Source organism: Dioscorea cayenensis, chromosome 13, assembly GCF_009730915.1.
Source record: "Dioscorea cayenensis subsp. rotundata cultivar TDr96_F1 chromosome 13, TDr96_F1_v2_PseudoChromosome.rev07_lg8_w22 25.fasta, whole genome shotgun sequence".
In the NCBI taxonomy this organism is placed as follows: Eukaryota; Viridiplantae; Streptophyta; class Magnoliopsida; order Dioscoreales; family Dioscoreaceae; genus Dioscorea; species Dioscorea cayenensis.
Genome location: NC_052483.1, coordinates 6,752,065 through 6,769,102, shown reverse-complemented (window position 1 = coordinate 6,769,102; position 17,038 = coordinate 6,752,065). Strand labels below are relative to the sequence as shown.

General features: G+C 35.0%; 2 protein-coding genes across 2 annotated transcripts; both read left to right on the top strand.

Annotated features, from left to right (window-relative positions):
• Positions 1–673: 673 nt before the first annotated feature.
• On the top strand, positions 674–13,854 carry LOC120274986 (ubiquitin carboxyl-terminal hydrolase 13-like). The gene is made up of 32 exons (XM_039281512.1): positions 674–866; positions 1,155–1,218; positions 1,338–1,485; positions 1,581–1,738; positions 2,340–2,605; positions 2,683–2,901; positions 2,985–3,093; positions 3,188–3,303; positions 3,969–4,067; positions 5,583–5,692; positions 6,169–6,243; positions 6,717–6,795; positions 6,884–7,030; positions 7,115–7,195; positions 7,310–7,429; positions 8,400–8,522; positions 8,861–8,938; positions 9,086–9,174; positions 9,251–9,359; positions 9,520–9,588; positions 9,667–9,777; positions 10,579–10,634; positions 10,728–10,905; positions 10,999–11,100; positions 11,186–11,257; positions 11,450–11,515; positions 11,692–11,757; positions 11,868–11,954; positions 12,489–12,602; positions 12,738–12,812; positions 12,888–12,974; positions 13,118–13,854. The coding sequence occupies exons 1-32, from the start codon at positions 837–839 to the stop codon at positions 13,157–13,159; spliced, it is 3,345 nt and encodes a 1,114-aa protein (XP_039137446.1). The 5' UTR covers positions 674–836; the 3' UTR covers positions 13,160–13,854.
• Positions 13,855–14,890: 1,036 nt separating this feature from the next.
• LOC120274989 (ervatamin-B-like) lies at positions 14,891–16,762 on the top strand. The gene is made up of 3 exons (XM_039281514.1): positions 14,891–15,271; positions 15,653–15,779; positions 15,979–16,762. The coding sequence occupies exons 1-3, from the start codon at positions 14,900–14,902 to the stop codon at positions 16,575–16,577; spliced, it is 1,098 nt and encodes a 365-aa protein (XP_039137448.1). The 5' UTR covers positions 14,891–14,899; the 3' UTR covers positions 16,578–16,762.
• Positions 16,763–17,038: the final 276 nt, after the last annotated feature.

Below are 17,038 nucleotides of genomic sequence, written 5' to 3'. Positions count from 1 at the left end.
TATCATTGTTTCAAGATGATAAAAAAGAAATGTGGTTTGTAAAGTTTTATTCTAATTATGAGTTATGACTAATAATGGTGAGTTCATTTTATGATATATTCAAAAATTTTATGATCATCTACTCTACGCAATATTGCTTGGTCAGGCTTTCGCTCATTTGCAAAAATATCCAACATGCATCGGGAAAAACAATATTTTAAAGCTAATTGAAGTTTTTTTTTTATTTCATATTATGAAATATTGAAAATCTTTTAAAAAAAATCAAATAATTTTGTAATTAACATATACTCCTTTTACATTCCATGCATGATATATATATATATATATATTATTAAAAATAAAATTGACAAAGCGAGGAAGCAAAGAACAAACAGGTATGAAAGTGCACCAATTACAATAACTTGATTTATCTCCTATAATAAATCCCCCATCATGTAATATTATAAAGAGAATGACAGATATCCTTCACATAGAACTTCTACGGAGACCCATTAAATAAATTATAATACGAGAGGTTGAACATTTTGTTTTCTTAAAAATGGTTGATTTTATTACATGATAAAACCTTAAAATTAAAAAAAAATAAATAAAAGAAAAATGAAGATGAAATCCCGAAACTACCCCCTTATAGAAATGAAAGTGAAACAACCCCCGGCTCTATTTCGAGAACCGGCTCGCGATTTCTTTCCGTGGCGTCTCTCGCTGCACGGGAGCTCTCGTACTTCTCCCCTTCTCCCAATTCCATCCCTCTTCCTTCTCGTCATCGCAGCCGTCGCCACCGCCGACGGTGCCGCCCACTAGGTCGGATCCTCCTCCTCCTCCGGCGCCGCCCATCCATGACTATGATGACCCCGCCCCCTCTCGATGTAAGAAGTCTATCACCAATATCCATCCATTCTTTGTTGCTTTGCCCTACTAGGGCTGCTACTTCTTGTCTCTCGATCTCTTCCGCTTGCTTGCCTTTGGGTTTTCTTGGTTTGCCTGGTCGTTGATTTGGTCTACTAGGGTTTCTAGTTGAGTTTAGGTGGTGAAGAGTTGTGTTGGATCGGTGGTCATTCTCATCGGGACTGGTTTCTGTGGTTTTGATCGAATGGTGGTGTTGGAGTTGTGCTGGATCTGAGGTCTGATTCATGGTTTTCTTTGGTTTTTCGCAGCAGGAAGAGGATGAGATACTGGTTCCACACTCTGAGTTCGTTGAAGGTCCCCAGCCCATGGAAGGTATAACATGATTTGTTGGATATCTTTGCTCTTCTTTTTTTAACTGAATCGGGTTCTCCATGGATCGTAGCTTCAAGTGTTTGATTTGAAATTCTTTTGCTGCTTGTTGTGTTATTTAGTGACACAAGCGGAGAATGCCACCACAGCTGAGAATCACCAGGTGGAGGATCCTCCCACGTCCAGATTCACTTGGACTATTGAAAACTTCTCCAGATTGAATGTGAAGAAACACTATTCTGAAGTTTTCTTTGTTGGAGGCTTCAAATGGTGTGTGATCTTTCATTCTTTTCCATTTTATGGGTTCTGACAACATCTTGCTAGGTTTAGTGAAGAAAAATTGATATTTTTTTTTATCGTAACAGGCGTATCTTGATATTTCCTAAGGGGAACAATGTAGACCACTTGTCTATGTATCTAGATGTTGCTGATTCTGCATCCCTGCCATACGGGTGGAGTAGATATGCTCAATTCAGTTTGTCTGTCATCAATCAAATACATAACAAGTATACAATCAGAAAAGGTAGCATGATGGTTAACCTTTTCTTCCTAACTAGCTTTCCCTAAATTCCAATTTTTAAATTTATATCACTAATTCTTGTACATTAATCAGAAAGCAAAATGAGATCATTTTTTTTTTCTTTTTTGTTTTTTCGTTTTATGTGATGAAGTGGAAATTCTTTCTTTTGATTCTGATATATTTACACCAAGGTCTGCATAACCTCTTGTTTTAGTGGCTTGTGCATTAAAACTGTAAGATTTACTTCTAGATGTTTCACATCACAATTGACCATGCAAAGGAAGCAATGGAAACAAGTGTTAAAGTGGTTGAGGATCCTTTTTTAACTAAAGCAAATATTTGTTTCTGTGTGCTCATTCAACATGAATTCTTTTCTTGTCAGAAACGCACGCGTGACACTCATTTTATGTATGCAATTAACACATTCTCCATTTGTGACGCTTTGTGCTGTAATATTTCCCTGATACATCCTGCATGCATCCAATAGTAGCGCACAGTGAAGAATATACATTGATCCTTTGTTTCAGTTTCCTCTTCTATACCTTTCTATGGACATTCTCTGTGTGTTTGAAAATGACCATGGCTTCATTCTTTTTCTTCTTAGAAACACAACACCAATTTAATGCACGGGAGAGTGATTGGGGTTTCACATCATTTATGCCCCTTAGTGAGCTCTATGACCCGACAAGAGGGTATCTTGTGAATGATACATGTATAGTGGAAGCTGAGGTGGCTGTCCGTAGGGTGGTTGATTATTGGTCCTATGACTCCAAAAAGGAAACAGGTTATGTTGGCCTGAAGAACCAAGGAGCTACTTGTTACATGAACTCTCTTCTTCAGACTCTGTACCATATTCCCTATTTTAGAAAAGTATGCCCTCCTTTGTATGCCTTTTTTCTCCTTTATGAAATCAGTGTTGGATGGACTTACCTGTTTGCTATTATCAGGCTGTGTATCATATGCCTACAACTGAGAATGATATGCCATCTGGGAGCATTCCTTTGGCCCTGCAAAGCCTGCTTTATAAACTTCAGTATAGTGATAGTAGTGTTGCTACAAAGGAGCTGACGAAATCCTTTGGATGGGATACGTATGATTCATTCATGCAGCATGATGTACAAGAACTTAACCGTGTCCTTTGTGAGAAGCTAGAAGACAAGATGAAGGTCGTGTGTTTTAGCATTCAGGTTTTTCTTCTTACTGTTGGCTTGTTTAGTTGCTGAAATATTCATCTTTGATGTCGTCTCAGGGAACTGTTGTGGAGGGCACAATACAACAGTTGTTTGAAGGCCACCATATGAATTATATTGAGTGTATAAATGTGGACTATAAATCTAGTAGGAAAGAGTCATTTTATGGTATGTCCTAAGCAATATTGATATATTTTTCTCATTTGGCAATAATATTTCTGTTGATTCTTCTCTACTTGATGCTTGATTTTTTGTTTTTCAGATCTTCAGCTGGATGTAAAAGGCTGCCGAGATGTTTATGCATCTTTCGACAAATATGTTGAAGTTGAGCGGCTTGAAGGTGATAACAAATATCATGCAGAGCAATATGGTCTGCAGGTATGTTGCTTTGTGTGTGAACCAATTATGCAAAATGTAAAAAATTGAAATTTGGATGTACTTCCTAGTAATTTTTTATTTTATTTTTATTTTATTTTTTATTTTTTTATTGCTCTTAAACTTGCATTAACATCTACTTTGGATGCATTAATATCATGAGTGCTTGTTGTGAAAACCTTAAGCAAACCTAAAACACTAGTCTAAACAATAGGATAATCTTTGGATGCCTTGCTTTCAAGTCTACTAGGAATATTTATTCTAAATACTGGTAAATGCCATTACCTTGGATTGTTGAGTTCATTAGTTGGCAGTTGGTGAAACACGGTGTTTTTGTTTTAAATTTTTTCTTTCTTATCCAAATCTGTTTCTGCAATAAATGTGGATGAAGATTTTAACTTCAGATGGAATCTGTTGCATTATGAAGCAGATCTTCTATGGTTCCTACATGGAAGATATATATGCCTTGGAACATCCATATCTCTCTAGATATCAATGCTTGTGAACCTCCATCAATTTCTTCTGGCCATTGAGGAAATTTAATTGTGTCAGATACAGCTAGGAAAAAGATTATAAGCAGTTATTATGTATTGTTTTGTTTTTCTTTGATCACAATTTTTTTTCAAATATGTTCATTCGAAGATTATAAGCAATTCATGTTTTTGCAGGACGCCAGGAAAGGTGTTCTTTTCATTGATTTCCCACCTGTTTTGCAACTTCAGCTAAAACGCTTTGAATATGACTTCATGCGAGATACTATGGTTAAGGTGGGTAATTTGAAAACGATCTACTTGCGCTTGAAGGATGTGGTAGGAAATTATATTTTCTCTTTCTATGAAAGAACTGTCTTACTACAAATGATATTTTAAAGCTTCTTGTACTGCCTTTTTGCTGATCATGTTCTTCTTTTTGTTCTTATGGAGTACTTGTATTTTGATGTCATGTTCTAGTTGTCAAAGTTTGGGTTAGGTTGTACTTCCACATGTGTCTTTGTTTGGGCAAGGTCTATGAATGGTGTTTGCTCACCAATTAAGATCATTGGATGAAAAGTTCTTTTGTTCACTTGGTCGATTTGAAGTTCCTCAATTTTATGACCGTAACTTGCATCTTTAAATTTTTGATATTGGAAGAAGTCACGCTAGTGAATAGATTTCCTCTTTTAATAGTATGTTTAGGTGATCAATGATAATATCAGGCTTACTATAGTCCATTCCAATAAAATTCTGAGTCTTGCCAGGTGAGTAAATATCTCTATGCTGACGGTTTTCTTGCCAAAGATCATTTCATTTTTGGCTGAAAAATTTTATTAGACCATGTCACATATTGCATGATGGAGTTGCAAACTTTTTTTTTCAATGTCTTGTTTAAATAATATGGATTTCTCCCCCTTAAATAATGTTAGATATGTGTTCCTTTGGAACTTAACAGTTTATGTTGCAGTGTTGAACTCACTTTCATTGTTGTCTTTATTAAGATAGGGGATGCAAAAACAAAGGTGGTGCTTAGCATGGGTTTAAAGTTTAAGCCTGTTTAATCCCAACCCTTTGTTATACCCAACATGAGGATTATCCCACCAATTATCTTTTTTTTGGGACAATACAAGACAGCCAAGGATTTCAGCTAAAAACTTAGAATCCCCTCTTTTTTGTATTAAGTGAATTGTTAAGTATGCTACTTGAACTGCTATATAGAATACTTGACTTGTTACAAATAATATTTATTAGTTCAACTATGTCATGTAACGGTCAAAGAAGACTTGTAACCGTTCATTTAGGAAAAGAAGAAAGGGGCTTTCTGGATTTTCAGTTGGAATCCGGTGATTTATTGTGGCCACTGAAAAAAGAGGGGGTTTCGTGGCTTTTGGCTAGAAAAAATGTTCCATTCTTGTCTATATGTTAGTATTATATAATCCAAAGTTTGGTCACTCTATGTAAAAGCTCTCTCCAAACAAAGTCAAACATCCAAACCTAAAACCTGTTTAATCTAGTTTTGTATTGAACCTCAATCAAACACTGCAAGTGATTTTGGAATCATGTTCATGCGCAAAATGTGCTATACCATTTGTTTGGGTATGTTCTTACAAGAAGGACAAGTAAATGTGTACTGGATGTAAATGACTTTGTTTTTGTTCTCCATTGTATTCCATCCTTTTCATTGTCTTTGAGAGGTGGTCAATGTGGAATTTTCTCTTCTTGGCAAAATTTACAAGTAATCTATTGGATCTTTTCTTGGGAATTTTCTCAACCTTGTGATTATGGAAACTTCAAAAACTGATGTTGCAGATAAATGATCGTTATGAGTTCCCTCTCCAATTAGACCTGGATAGAGATAATGGTAAATACCTTTCTCCTGATGCAGACAGAAGTGTTCGCAACTTGTACACACTTCACAGGTACTTAAGCAAACATTATTTATTGCATTTTTTTTAAAATTTTATGCTACTTATGTGTATGGCGAACATAATGATCATTGCAAAATTTATTTGATGAACATACAAGCTGGTGCTGTGTTTGTTTATTGATTTTTCTTGCATTCGATTGATTTTTAAATACTCATGTTTTCAAAGAGCACTTGTGTGTGGGAGCGGAAGAAAAAGTTCTTCATAACCATGGAATAGTAAATTTTAGTTTCTTCTTGCATTTTTGAATTTTTTTTTTCCCAAATGTTGATGCATATGTTGTTGAACCATATGGCCTCTCTCTGGAAACTTTTTTTTAGTGAAATTTAAAACTAGCTCGAGTTTCTCATTTCTATATGTGAGCTTTTTCTAGCTCTGCTTTTTCATGTCATATTTGTTATGCTACATCTCTTAATAAGTTTGACTTTTGATGCTCCATTTTTTTCATTTTCTTGTCTTGTTGTGTGTAGTGTTCTCGTCCATAGTGGTGGTGTGCATGGGGGGCACTACTATGCCTTTATTCGCCCGACTTTATCAGATCAATGGTGAGAACCTAATCAGACTTGACAATGGAATATGTTGTTCATACTGCTTCAGGTTTATTGAACCAACACAATAACAGATCAAAGAGTCTCCTCATAATTTTTTTTGTTGAACTATTTCTCATGTGCTCTCATTTTCTTTGCGTTGGCGAAAGGTTTTCTGATTTCCTAGTAAACCTTTCTCTGAGAAAAGTTTATTCAATATTTGACTGCCAAATGATGCGCATTAGTTCCAAAACAACCAAGCATATCAAGAAACACAGTTTTTTTGGAATTTTTATGGCTTTATTTGTGACAACTAGATAAACCAGTATTCTTTTGTAAGATAGCATCAACTCGTGTTTTTACACACAATCACATCGTTCTTGCTGTGCTCGTGTTCCTTTTACGCATGTTTTGCTGTGTAGTTATTGGTTAAATTGTGTAGTACATGAGGTTGGAGCCAATTGGCAGCTTCATAAAGCTGTTGTGTTCAGGTACAAATTTGATGATGAACGAGTAACTAAAGAAGATATGAAGAGGGCACTGGAGGAGCAGTATGGTGGTGAAGAAGAGGTAATATCTTGCCTATGACCGAGCCTTGCATCTATTCTTTTTAATGGTCACTCTGAGTATCATTTTTTGGCGTCATTCTATTTTACAGCTTCCTCCAGCCAACCCTGGCTTCAACAATACTCCATTCAAGTTTACAAAGTATTCAAATGCTTACATGCTTGTTTACATTCGTGAGAGTGACAAGGAGAAAATCATTTGTGATGTGGATGAGAAGGACATTGCTGAGCATTTAAGAGTATGATTATCTAGTTCAAGTATTATACTTCATGATTGCCACATATTGGGAGGCTCATTGGTTTGTTCGATTTTATTTTTTCAGATACGATTAAAGAAAGAACAAGAAGAGAAAGAGCACAAGAAAAAAGAAAAAGCAGAAGCTCACCTTTATACCATCATAAAGGTGTTTGATATAATTTTCAACCACTTATGATTAAATCACTTAATAATGACTGAAGTGGTATTTTATGTTGCCATATCATGTGGTATTGTTGAATTTATTTATTGGTGGATCCAGGTTGCTCGGCAAGAGGATTTGACGGAACAGATAGGAAGGGTTATCTATTTTGACCTAGTGGATCATGATAAAGTTCGTAGCTTCCGTATTCAGAAACAATTGCCCTTCACAATTTTCAAGGTAATGTTTTTTCGGTCAGGCTAGTTTCTAAACCAACTAGACACTTATCGTAATGTGGCAATTTCAGTTAACAAGTATGCATGTGATGATATTAGTATGATTATTGAATTGTGATGAATTTTATGATATTAGTTTTGATATTTAATTTTTTGTTATGCATATAACTATGATAATTGTATTTGTATGCTGCTCAGTGAAATTGGAAAATGTGAATTGTATTTTGTTTGTGCATCTGTTGAGAGGTGTTTATAATGTTACAGACATTGTATCTGGACATATAATCTATAAGCTTACACTGTAATGATTATTTAAGTCAATTATCATCATCATTATTATTATTTTGTAATTTTTACTGAAATGGTGGCCATATTTCTAATTGACTTCTCATGCTTGCAATCCATTGTCCAATTCTTGAGCTAGAGGATCTAAGTTGCTACAACTTGAGTGTTTTATTAGGAACGCATACAAACTTATTGAATGGGAAAGTTGATTACACTTGTTTGTGAGAAGATTTCTACTTATTAAAGGGGAAAGTTGATTACTCTTTGTTTGTGAGAAAATTTTTGCCCTCCATAATGTTATTGAGTTTATGCTGCTTTTCAAGTTTTGAGTTTTGTTGTAATTGTATTTGGAATGTGGTAAGTTTTTCAAATAAAAAATACAAAAAGGAACAGTATTGTCGAAATCATCATGATTTCCTGTTCTATGGTGACAACTATGAACTGAAATACATCTTCTAATTTTTTCTGAGTCATTCATGGCATATTATGACCTTTGTAATCTAAGAGGTTATGCCCTTCCTGAATGGAACAATGATTCCTCGGGCCTCACGCATTTTGGACAAACTCTTCATTCCTTTGGATAATCACTTCTGTTGATTGCAACATTATTGTTGGTCTCTTTATTCTACTTGTATTTCTTTTACCATGTTTGCGATATTTCTGTTTTTCAATATTGAAATCATTTACAGGAAGAGGTAGCGAAAGAATTTGGTATTCCTGTGCAATTTCAGCGCTTTTGGCTGTGGGCTAAACGTCAAAACCACACGTATCGTCCCAATAGACCTTTAACTGCCCAAGAAGAAGCACAGTCTGTGAGTATTTTTTTTCCCCTCTTGGCTTTATAAGATCTAATTTCCATTCTGAGGGAATGAATCAGGCAATAAAATTTGCAATCTAACTGTTGTTTGAGACTGTTTGAAATCATGTGATCCCTCATCATTGTTATGTTTTTGTATTTAATTCATGTTGTTTGGAATTGATTTCGTACTTGTTCATTCTCATCATGAGCCTACTTGAAATAACATTTATTCTTGTCATTGGTGTGAGCTTATTTTGTCTTTAACCTCACCTGACATAGGGAGTCGTAATATGCATTATTTTTCTTATATTTGATGTAGAAGATTTATTTCCTTGAATTTTTCTTGCGCAGGTTGGACAGCTGAGAGAGGTTTCAAACAAAGCACATAACGCTGAACTGAAACTATTCTTGGAAGTTGAGACTGGAGCTGTAAACACCCGCACCTTAGTTGAATTGTGATGACACTAATGATTTTTTTCTTTCATTAGAAATTGTATCAAGAAGATGGATGCCATTATTTTAAGTCCAAGAACCAAATGCTTGTATTAGTTTCTAATCATCCAAATTTCTGCTTAGGATTTACGCCTTCTGCCACCACCTGATAAAACAAAAGAGGACATACTGCTTTTTTTAAAACTTTATGACCCTGCAAAAGAAGAGCTAAGGTACATTCTGATTCTTGCACCTCCACAGTTTTGTATTATGTGCTTGGCTGAATATTTTTGTACTTTTGTGTGAAAGATATGTTGGGAGGCTTTTTGTGAAGGCATTGGGAAAACCAGTTGAAATATTAACAAAACTGAATGAAATGGCTGGTTTTCCTCCAAACGAAGAAATTGAAATATATGAGGTCAGCAAATTATGCGCATTGGAGCTTTAAGTTTAATTATTTAATCAGAGAATATAAGTTCTCATAGGAAGATCATGACCTTCATTTTGGTTTCTAACTGATTCTTTATGGTTTTCATGCCAAGCATTTTGTAACCCTTATGATTTCCTTTAATGATCAGGAAATAAAGTTTGAGCCCAATGTTATGTGTGAACATATCGACAAGAAGCTTACATTTCGTTCCAGCCAGGTTTGTATGAACTGAATATTGCATAATAAGTATTCTTATATGTTTTCTTGTATGTTGACTAGAGTTTCTTGTTTGTAGCTGGAAGATGGCGATATCATTTGTTATCAGAAATCTCCCTTGTCAGAGAATGGCAACCAGTTTCGCTATCCTGATGTTCCATCTTTCCTGGAATATGTTCACAATAGGCAGGTACATGATTGTACCTTTACCAGTGGTGCATTGAATGTCTGTTTCTAGTATATTTTAGCGGTTGAGTGACCATGGAATGGCATGTGCCAGTATTGCTGAACGTTTTTCTTCAAATTTTATTAGTTTTTTCAGCTTTGTGGAGATAAATGTTTCTGATGAGTGATGTAAATTAAGGAGGGGGACTTTATATAGACGGGTGCTTTTAAAGCAACGATGCCATATTTTTTTTTCAAAGATGGAATGCTTCTAAATATTTTTGAGTAATATGTTCCACTTTGATGGTGTCCGGTTCTATTGATTGTCAGAGCAGATCTTCTGTGAGCTATGGTCTAAGTATGTAGAATGGGGTTGAAATCCTGTGTTTGAGCACCATTGTTTGTATTAAGTCAGTGTAATACTATGATCTTCTACATTCTGCAACCATTTATCTGCTGGTGTAGGCCTGCCATTGTACAGCTTGTAGAGTAAATGCGTTCTTGCTATTGCAGATCTCATATGTCTATCTGAGTTCTCAATATAGGGCATCTTTTAAAAATTCATTAATTTTGAAGATGTTTCATGTGACAACTTTTCATCATATCTCCCTTATTTTTAACTTAGTGAAATGGTTGGTGTTTGATATACTTTTACAGCCTATGGGCCTAACCTCACGTCTGATAACCATTCTCACTTGTCAGAACTCATAAAAAGGCCACACCTCCATTGTTATAAATCCTGCTGTAAGGGTTATCTAATTGTGTTGAAGGTGTTCTGTCTTGTAACCTGACCCTGTTTTTTCGGATGTTGTGTTTGGTTCTATAGGTTGTTCATTTCCGGGCATTAGAGAAACCAAAGGAAGATGACTTTTGTTTGGAGTTGTAAGTGTGCTGAAGTAAATCTTGCCCCTTGTTCTTTATATATAATCAACTATTTACCTGATTTATGGTTTTTTTTATTTGAACTTTTTGAAGGTCTAAGCTTTTCACTTACGATGATGTTGTGGAAAGAGTTGCTCACCACCTTGGTGTTGATGATCCTTCCAAAATCCGGCTCACATCTCACAATTGTTATTCTCAGCAACCTAAGCCCCAGCCTATAAAGTACCGTGGTGCAGAACATCTATCTGACATGCTGGTTCACTATAACCAGGTGGATTTTTCCCCTCTATTTTGAATTGCTACATTTGGTATTTTGGTGTGGTATGCAAATGAATTGATAGGTTTTAATCATGTACACCTGCAGACCTCTGATATACTGTATTATGAAGTCTTGGACATTCCTCTCCCAGAATTGCAAGGACTAAAAACACTTAAAGTTGCATTTCATCATGCCACAAAGGATGAGGTGTGCTTGCTGGTTTTGTAATCTATTTCCAGTTGTTGATATAATTGACCCCTTCCTCTCACAAAACCTTGTGTTTATCCCTTAGGTGGTGATCCACAGTATTAGACTACCAAAAAATAGCACTGTGGGTGATGTGATTAATGACTTGAAGACTAAGGTAATGCACCTTTCTAAATACTATGGTCTTTACCACCCCTTCTTTCTGCAAGACTGAATTTTTTTCATGCAAAGAATTTTTGATGGGGCATATTGTCTTCTGTTTGTTCTGCCTCTTCTTCATATGAAACTAGATTTTATATCTAGATGGTATTTCAGTATTATTTTTATGTTTTGTTGCCTTCTGAACAAGGTTGAGCTTTCCCATCCGAATGCTGAACTCAGATTGATTGAGGTTTTCTATCACAAGATCTACAAGGTATTCTTCGAATAACAGTATGCCTTTATCTATAACAAGGTTTTAAACAACCAATTTCCTCATTGCTCTTTTAATTACACAGTTCTCTCCTGGTTCTTTTGGTGAAGTTCCAAGGATTTCATAATTTTTGTGTGACTTTGATGTGGATTATATTATCATTCAATTTTTCCTTGCAGATATTTCCACATCATGAAAAGATAGAAAACATAAATGACCAGTACTGGACATTGCGTGCTGAGGAGGTAGGTTGTAAGCCATAATTTAAGGTTTCCTTTGTTTACATTTCCACCCTAAATCTATGATCAAGGCACACTAACTGTGTGCTATCAATTCTTTTTCTTTTTTTTTTCAGATTCCAGAAGAGGAGAAAAATCTTGGTCCTCATGACCGTTTGATTCATGTATACCATTTTATGAAAGATGCAAATCAAAATCAGATGGTAAAGATTTGATACTGGGTCTTTTGCATACATTTTAGCCTTTATGATGATGAAAGATTAACCTATCTACTGCAACATTAAGTTGCTGGTATTCTTATTTATTGCAGTTCCTCAAAATCCACTCCCATCTTCAAGATTGTGATCCCTCAACTTTACAATGATTTTCTTAGTTTTCCTTACTGAATCATTGCCATTTGCAAAATAAGCCATGTGCCTATGTCTTCCTCTGTTGATGATTAAAAAGGGCTGCACTGCTTCCGTAAATCTCACAATTCTTCTTTTAAAGAAAGAAAAAGGAAAAAAAGAAAAAGAAATTAGATAAATATTTATGCCTGAGTGTTCAATTTAAGACTGCTTGGACTTAAATCAGTGAAATGCAGTTCCACTACATGCCAGCTGCTATTGGAAGTTGCACTTTCTGTTCCTTCTAAATTTATCAGCCCTTATGCCATTATTTATTTAATCACATTCATAATGTTGTATTTAAACAAAATCAGCTGATATGCGGGTAATGATCCTCGCTTCTGACCGCAGGTTCAAAACTTTGGTGAACCTTTCTTCTTGGTTATTCATGAAGGTGAGACATTAGCTGAGGTCAAAGTACGCATTCAAAAGAAACTGCAAGTTCCTGATGAGGAATTCGCCAAGGTATCATGTACATTGATTTCCTGTCCTTATCTTTGCCCCTATCTGTTAGTGCCAGACATTATCCATTCACTTTTCTTCATCCTGTCATTTGATTTATTAGTTATTTATTTAATTATTTTTGCATATTTAAACCAGTGGAAGTTTGCATTTTTATCACTTGGTCGCCCAGAATATCTCCACGATACCGACATTGTCTCCAGTCGTTTTCAGGTAATTGCCTTATTTTATTTCCAATTTCCTTGTTGGAAGTTGTTGCTTGACTTTTCTAGATTTATATTTACCCAGAGAAGAGATGTTTATGGTGCCTGGGAACAGTACCTTGGACTGGAGCATGCTGATACTGCTCCAAAAAGGTCTTATACGGCCAATCAGGTATGTTGCAGCCATTAGGAGTTCATACATTTTAGTCTAGCTGTTCCCACATTATTTGTTTGTCTTACATGCGGATGATGATGATGATGATGATGATGATGTGAACTGGGCGGGGGGGTTTTTTTTTTATTCCATTTTTGCAGAACCGTCACACGTTTGAGAAGCCAGTGAAAATCTATAACTAGAAGATAGACAAACCTGTGTCTCTCCTGACCATTTGCAAGAGATTAGTGCCATATATTTGTCTTATGATGATGCAAAAGAGGAGAGACTAGACATTAGAAGGAGCAGCTCTGCATGGAGTTAATATCAGGTAGCAGGGCTCACCAAGAACAAGGTACAGTGTTCAGTCTGGTGCTGGCAGTGCGGAGTGGGGGAGAGAGAAAAGAGAAGAGGTACCCTTCTTTGATGGTTTGTGGGTAGATCTTCAACTTCAACCTAGGATGCTGCCTGTCTGCATTCCTGCCTGCTTTTTGTTGTTCTACATGTGTTTTATCTTCTACCGAGCTCCCCCCCACCCAACCCACATTAGAAAAGCAGTTTTTAATTTGTTCAGCTTTCTCTTGGTTGTTCGTTCCAGTGTAATTTTTCTGAGTATATATAGAAATGTTTTGGAATAGTGGATGATGTATACAAGGCCATAGTTGCTCGCCCAGATGTGTAGGACTCTTCTGTATTGTTCATTCTTGCTTCTTTTTAAGGCTTCCTCTTTGATTTCCTCCTGTTAGCACTTAGCAGCTTAGCTAGGTGTGATGAATTGCGGTACTTGTGTATCATTATTGTCATTTTTCTCTGGTCACCGTCTGACTTGCCAGATTCTCAACATTAACATTTATTCAGGCATCATCAAGGAGACAAGGACACAATATTATTATTATTATTATTATTATTATTATTATTATTATTATTATTATTTTGTTTGTCGCATAGGTTTTCCAATATAACGTTTGGGATTCAAATCTGATGAATTGACTACTAACTTGTCACTAACTTGTCAGTGAGGTTCAACATGCATAGGTATCGGTATCGGGATAGGGAAAGGGAAAGGGAAGAAGCGCAGCATATAATATTAACTCAAGTGCAATGTGTAAGCGTACATCACCATCGGTTATATTGATTGTTATAAACACTGTTAAGATTTATATTTTGGTATTATTAGTGGGTTCTATATGAGTTTAGGAAATCTTATATTAAAAAATCTCAAAACTTAGTGGTTCAACTCTTATATTTATATATAAATCTATTATATTTCTATCGCACAACCAATATGAGATTATATTTCAAACACTTTCTTTCAAGTTCAACTGGGTCAACAAACACCAAATTGTATGAGAAGAGCATGGTTTGCTAACTGCAGCCATACGCTTGGTATGTCCATTATCTGAGTGCCAACTTATTATATATATATATATTAATTATGCGTAGCATGCTATGTGTTTTATCTATTATATAAAAGTTTATTTGTTTATAATTAATTAATTATTGGTTAGGATTGTTTAAATTAATATAGAAATATTAGTGTTGTTAAAAAGTATTAGATGATCATATTAGCTGTAAAAATTGACGTAAGAGAGATTGCTTACACATCTTTAGCATGAAGGACAAGAGAGACGACATCTGGCATATATTATTAGTGATTACGCGTCTCAATTAAAGATGATATATAATGGAGAGAAAGCTTCTTCCACACGTACCCTTACACATCTTAAGCATGAATGACTTTGAGATAAAACATGTAATATTAATGATAACGGTCTGGGGGTTATATCCGTAATTACACTAAAACCCATCCATCTGCGTATGTGTGTATATATATATAGACATGCATGGAAAGCATATGCTAAGTAGCTAGCAACCTATACAAACCATCATCAACTTTAGAAACTTTCTTCAAATCAAAACCTTATATTATAACCCTTGATCCCATGGCTGTGGCAAAGCTGGGAGAGCATGTGCCGTTGCTTCTTCTTCTGATCATAATCCAAACATGGACAATAGCGCTTTTGGGTGTATTACCCATCATTTCCTGTGGTTATAATTATTTTCCTTTGAGATGCTGTGGGGAAATGACTCAAATGAGAGAGAGGCATATGCAATGGATGCAAACTCATAACAAGACCTACAAGGATCCAGCAGAACACGAGCATAGGTGTTGTGTCTATCAAACCAATGTTCACTTCATTCAAAGATTCAACTCCCATGACTTCAGCTTCAATCTCACTGACAATTGTTTTGCTGACTTGACCAATGAAGAGTTTTTGCAAACATATAGGTGTTTGGGAGGAACTTTCCTGCATGTAAGTTTTATATATATATATATATATATCATCTCTTTACACTCTTTTTTTTTCTTCCTCCCCTTAACCACATTCTATTCATAAATCATCTAATATTATGCTATAGTTATATTTTTAATTACTTGATTAAATTTTAAGGTGTATGTTAATATTTCATAATGATCATTCTTTAATCAAAATGATTTTGTTTAATATCGAGTTTATGTTTATTTATTTATTTTTTTACTTTTAAAAATAATATGATATCTGTGACAATAGAATAATTGATTGAGGAGTTTTATCAATATTGACGTCGTTATAATATATAATATTGGATTATTAATTTAATCTAATTCACTAGAAGAAACAAAAATTATTAATGATTTTTATTTTCTTTTTAAGGAAACTAAAGAAGTGCAACAGTATCAAATGAAGAAAAACCATAATTGTCCAAACATTTCTGACAAACCTCCTGTGGATTGGAGAGACCATGGAGCTATCACTCACGTCAAAGACCAACAACAGTGTGGTAAGTAGTCTATCACATAATATGTATATATATATATATATATATAAGAAAAACACTGGCCTTATTATAATTCTAAAAACATGCATTACAAAAAAACATACACACAAACATACATAAATATATATATATATATATATATATATATGAAAAACACAAACTAAAAATAAGAATATATGTTAATCAAATGTAATTTTTGCAGGATCATGCTGGGCCTTCTCAGCAGTTGCATCAATAGAAGCAGCAAACAAGATAAAAAATAATGTAACCTTAGTTTCACTCTCAGAACAAGAGCTAGTAGACTGTGACATAAGTGGGTCAAGCAGTGGTTGCGCAGGTGGATTCATGACTCAAGCCTTTGATTTTGTGCAACAAAACAACGGTTTAACAAATGATAAAAATTATCCATACACTGGAGTTCAAGGGCAATGCAACAAAACTAAAGTCCTTATCAACCCTGTGGTAACCATTAAGGGTTACATGAACGTAACTTCAAACAGTGAGGACAATCTTGCAGATGCAGTGACAGGACAACCAGTGTCAGTGGCCATTGATGCAGGTGGTTACTTGTTTCAGTTGTATTCACAAGGGGTTTATGATGGACCTTGTGGGATAGATTTGAACCATGGAGTTACAGTGGTTGGATTTGGGACTAATTCAAATGATGGTGATTATTGGATTGTGAAAAACTCTTGGGGTGCTAATTGGGGTGAAGGTGGTTATATCAGGATGAGACGTGGGGTTCCTCAGAGTGAAGGTTTATGTGGAATCACTCTTGAAGCTTCTTATCCTCTACTGTAACTTCCTTTTTTTTAATTTCCTTCATATGCATGCATGCATGCATGCATGCTACTTCCCTCTATTTACCTATCTATCTATCTATCTATCTATCTATCTACTTGTCCGGGTCTATATATATATATTTATATGTACCTGTGAGAGAGAATTGTTTCGTATATGTGCTTATCATGAATTTATCTAATTAAGACTTTATGTATGAAAATTTTATTAATTAATTCATGCACAAGTTTATGATTGATTCAATGTACTCTAACAACTCTTTTAAGGCACAGCATATACATACATTACACACATACACACAAAGAATGGTCTGTTTTCTTTGGATTTCCTTGGTGTTCATATATATCCAGTACTTTCCAGATTTCTTTCATTTGATTAATTTCTTAATTTCAAGAAATAATATGATGATATTTTAATTTCATTTAATTCCAATTAAGGGTACATAATACCAAATATTAATG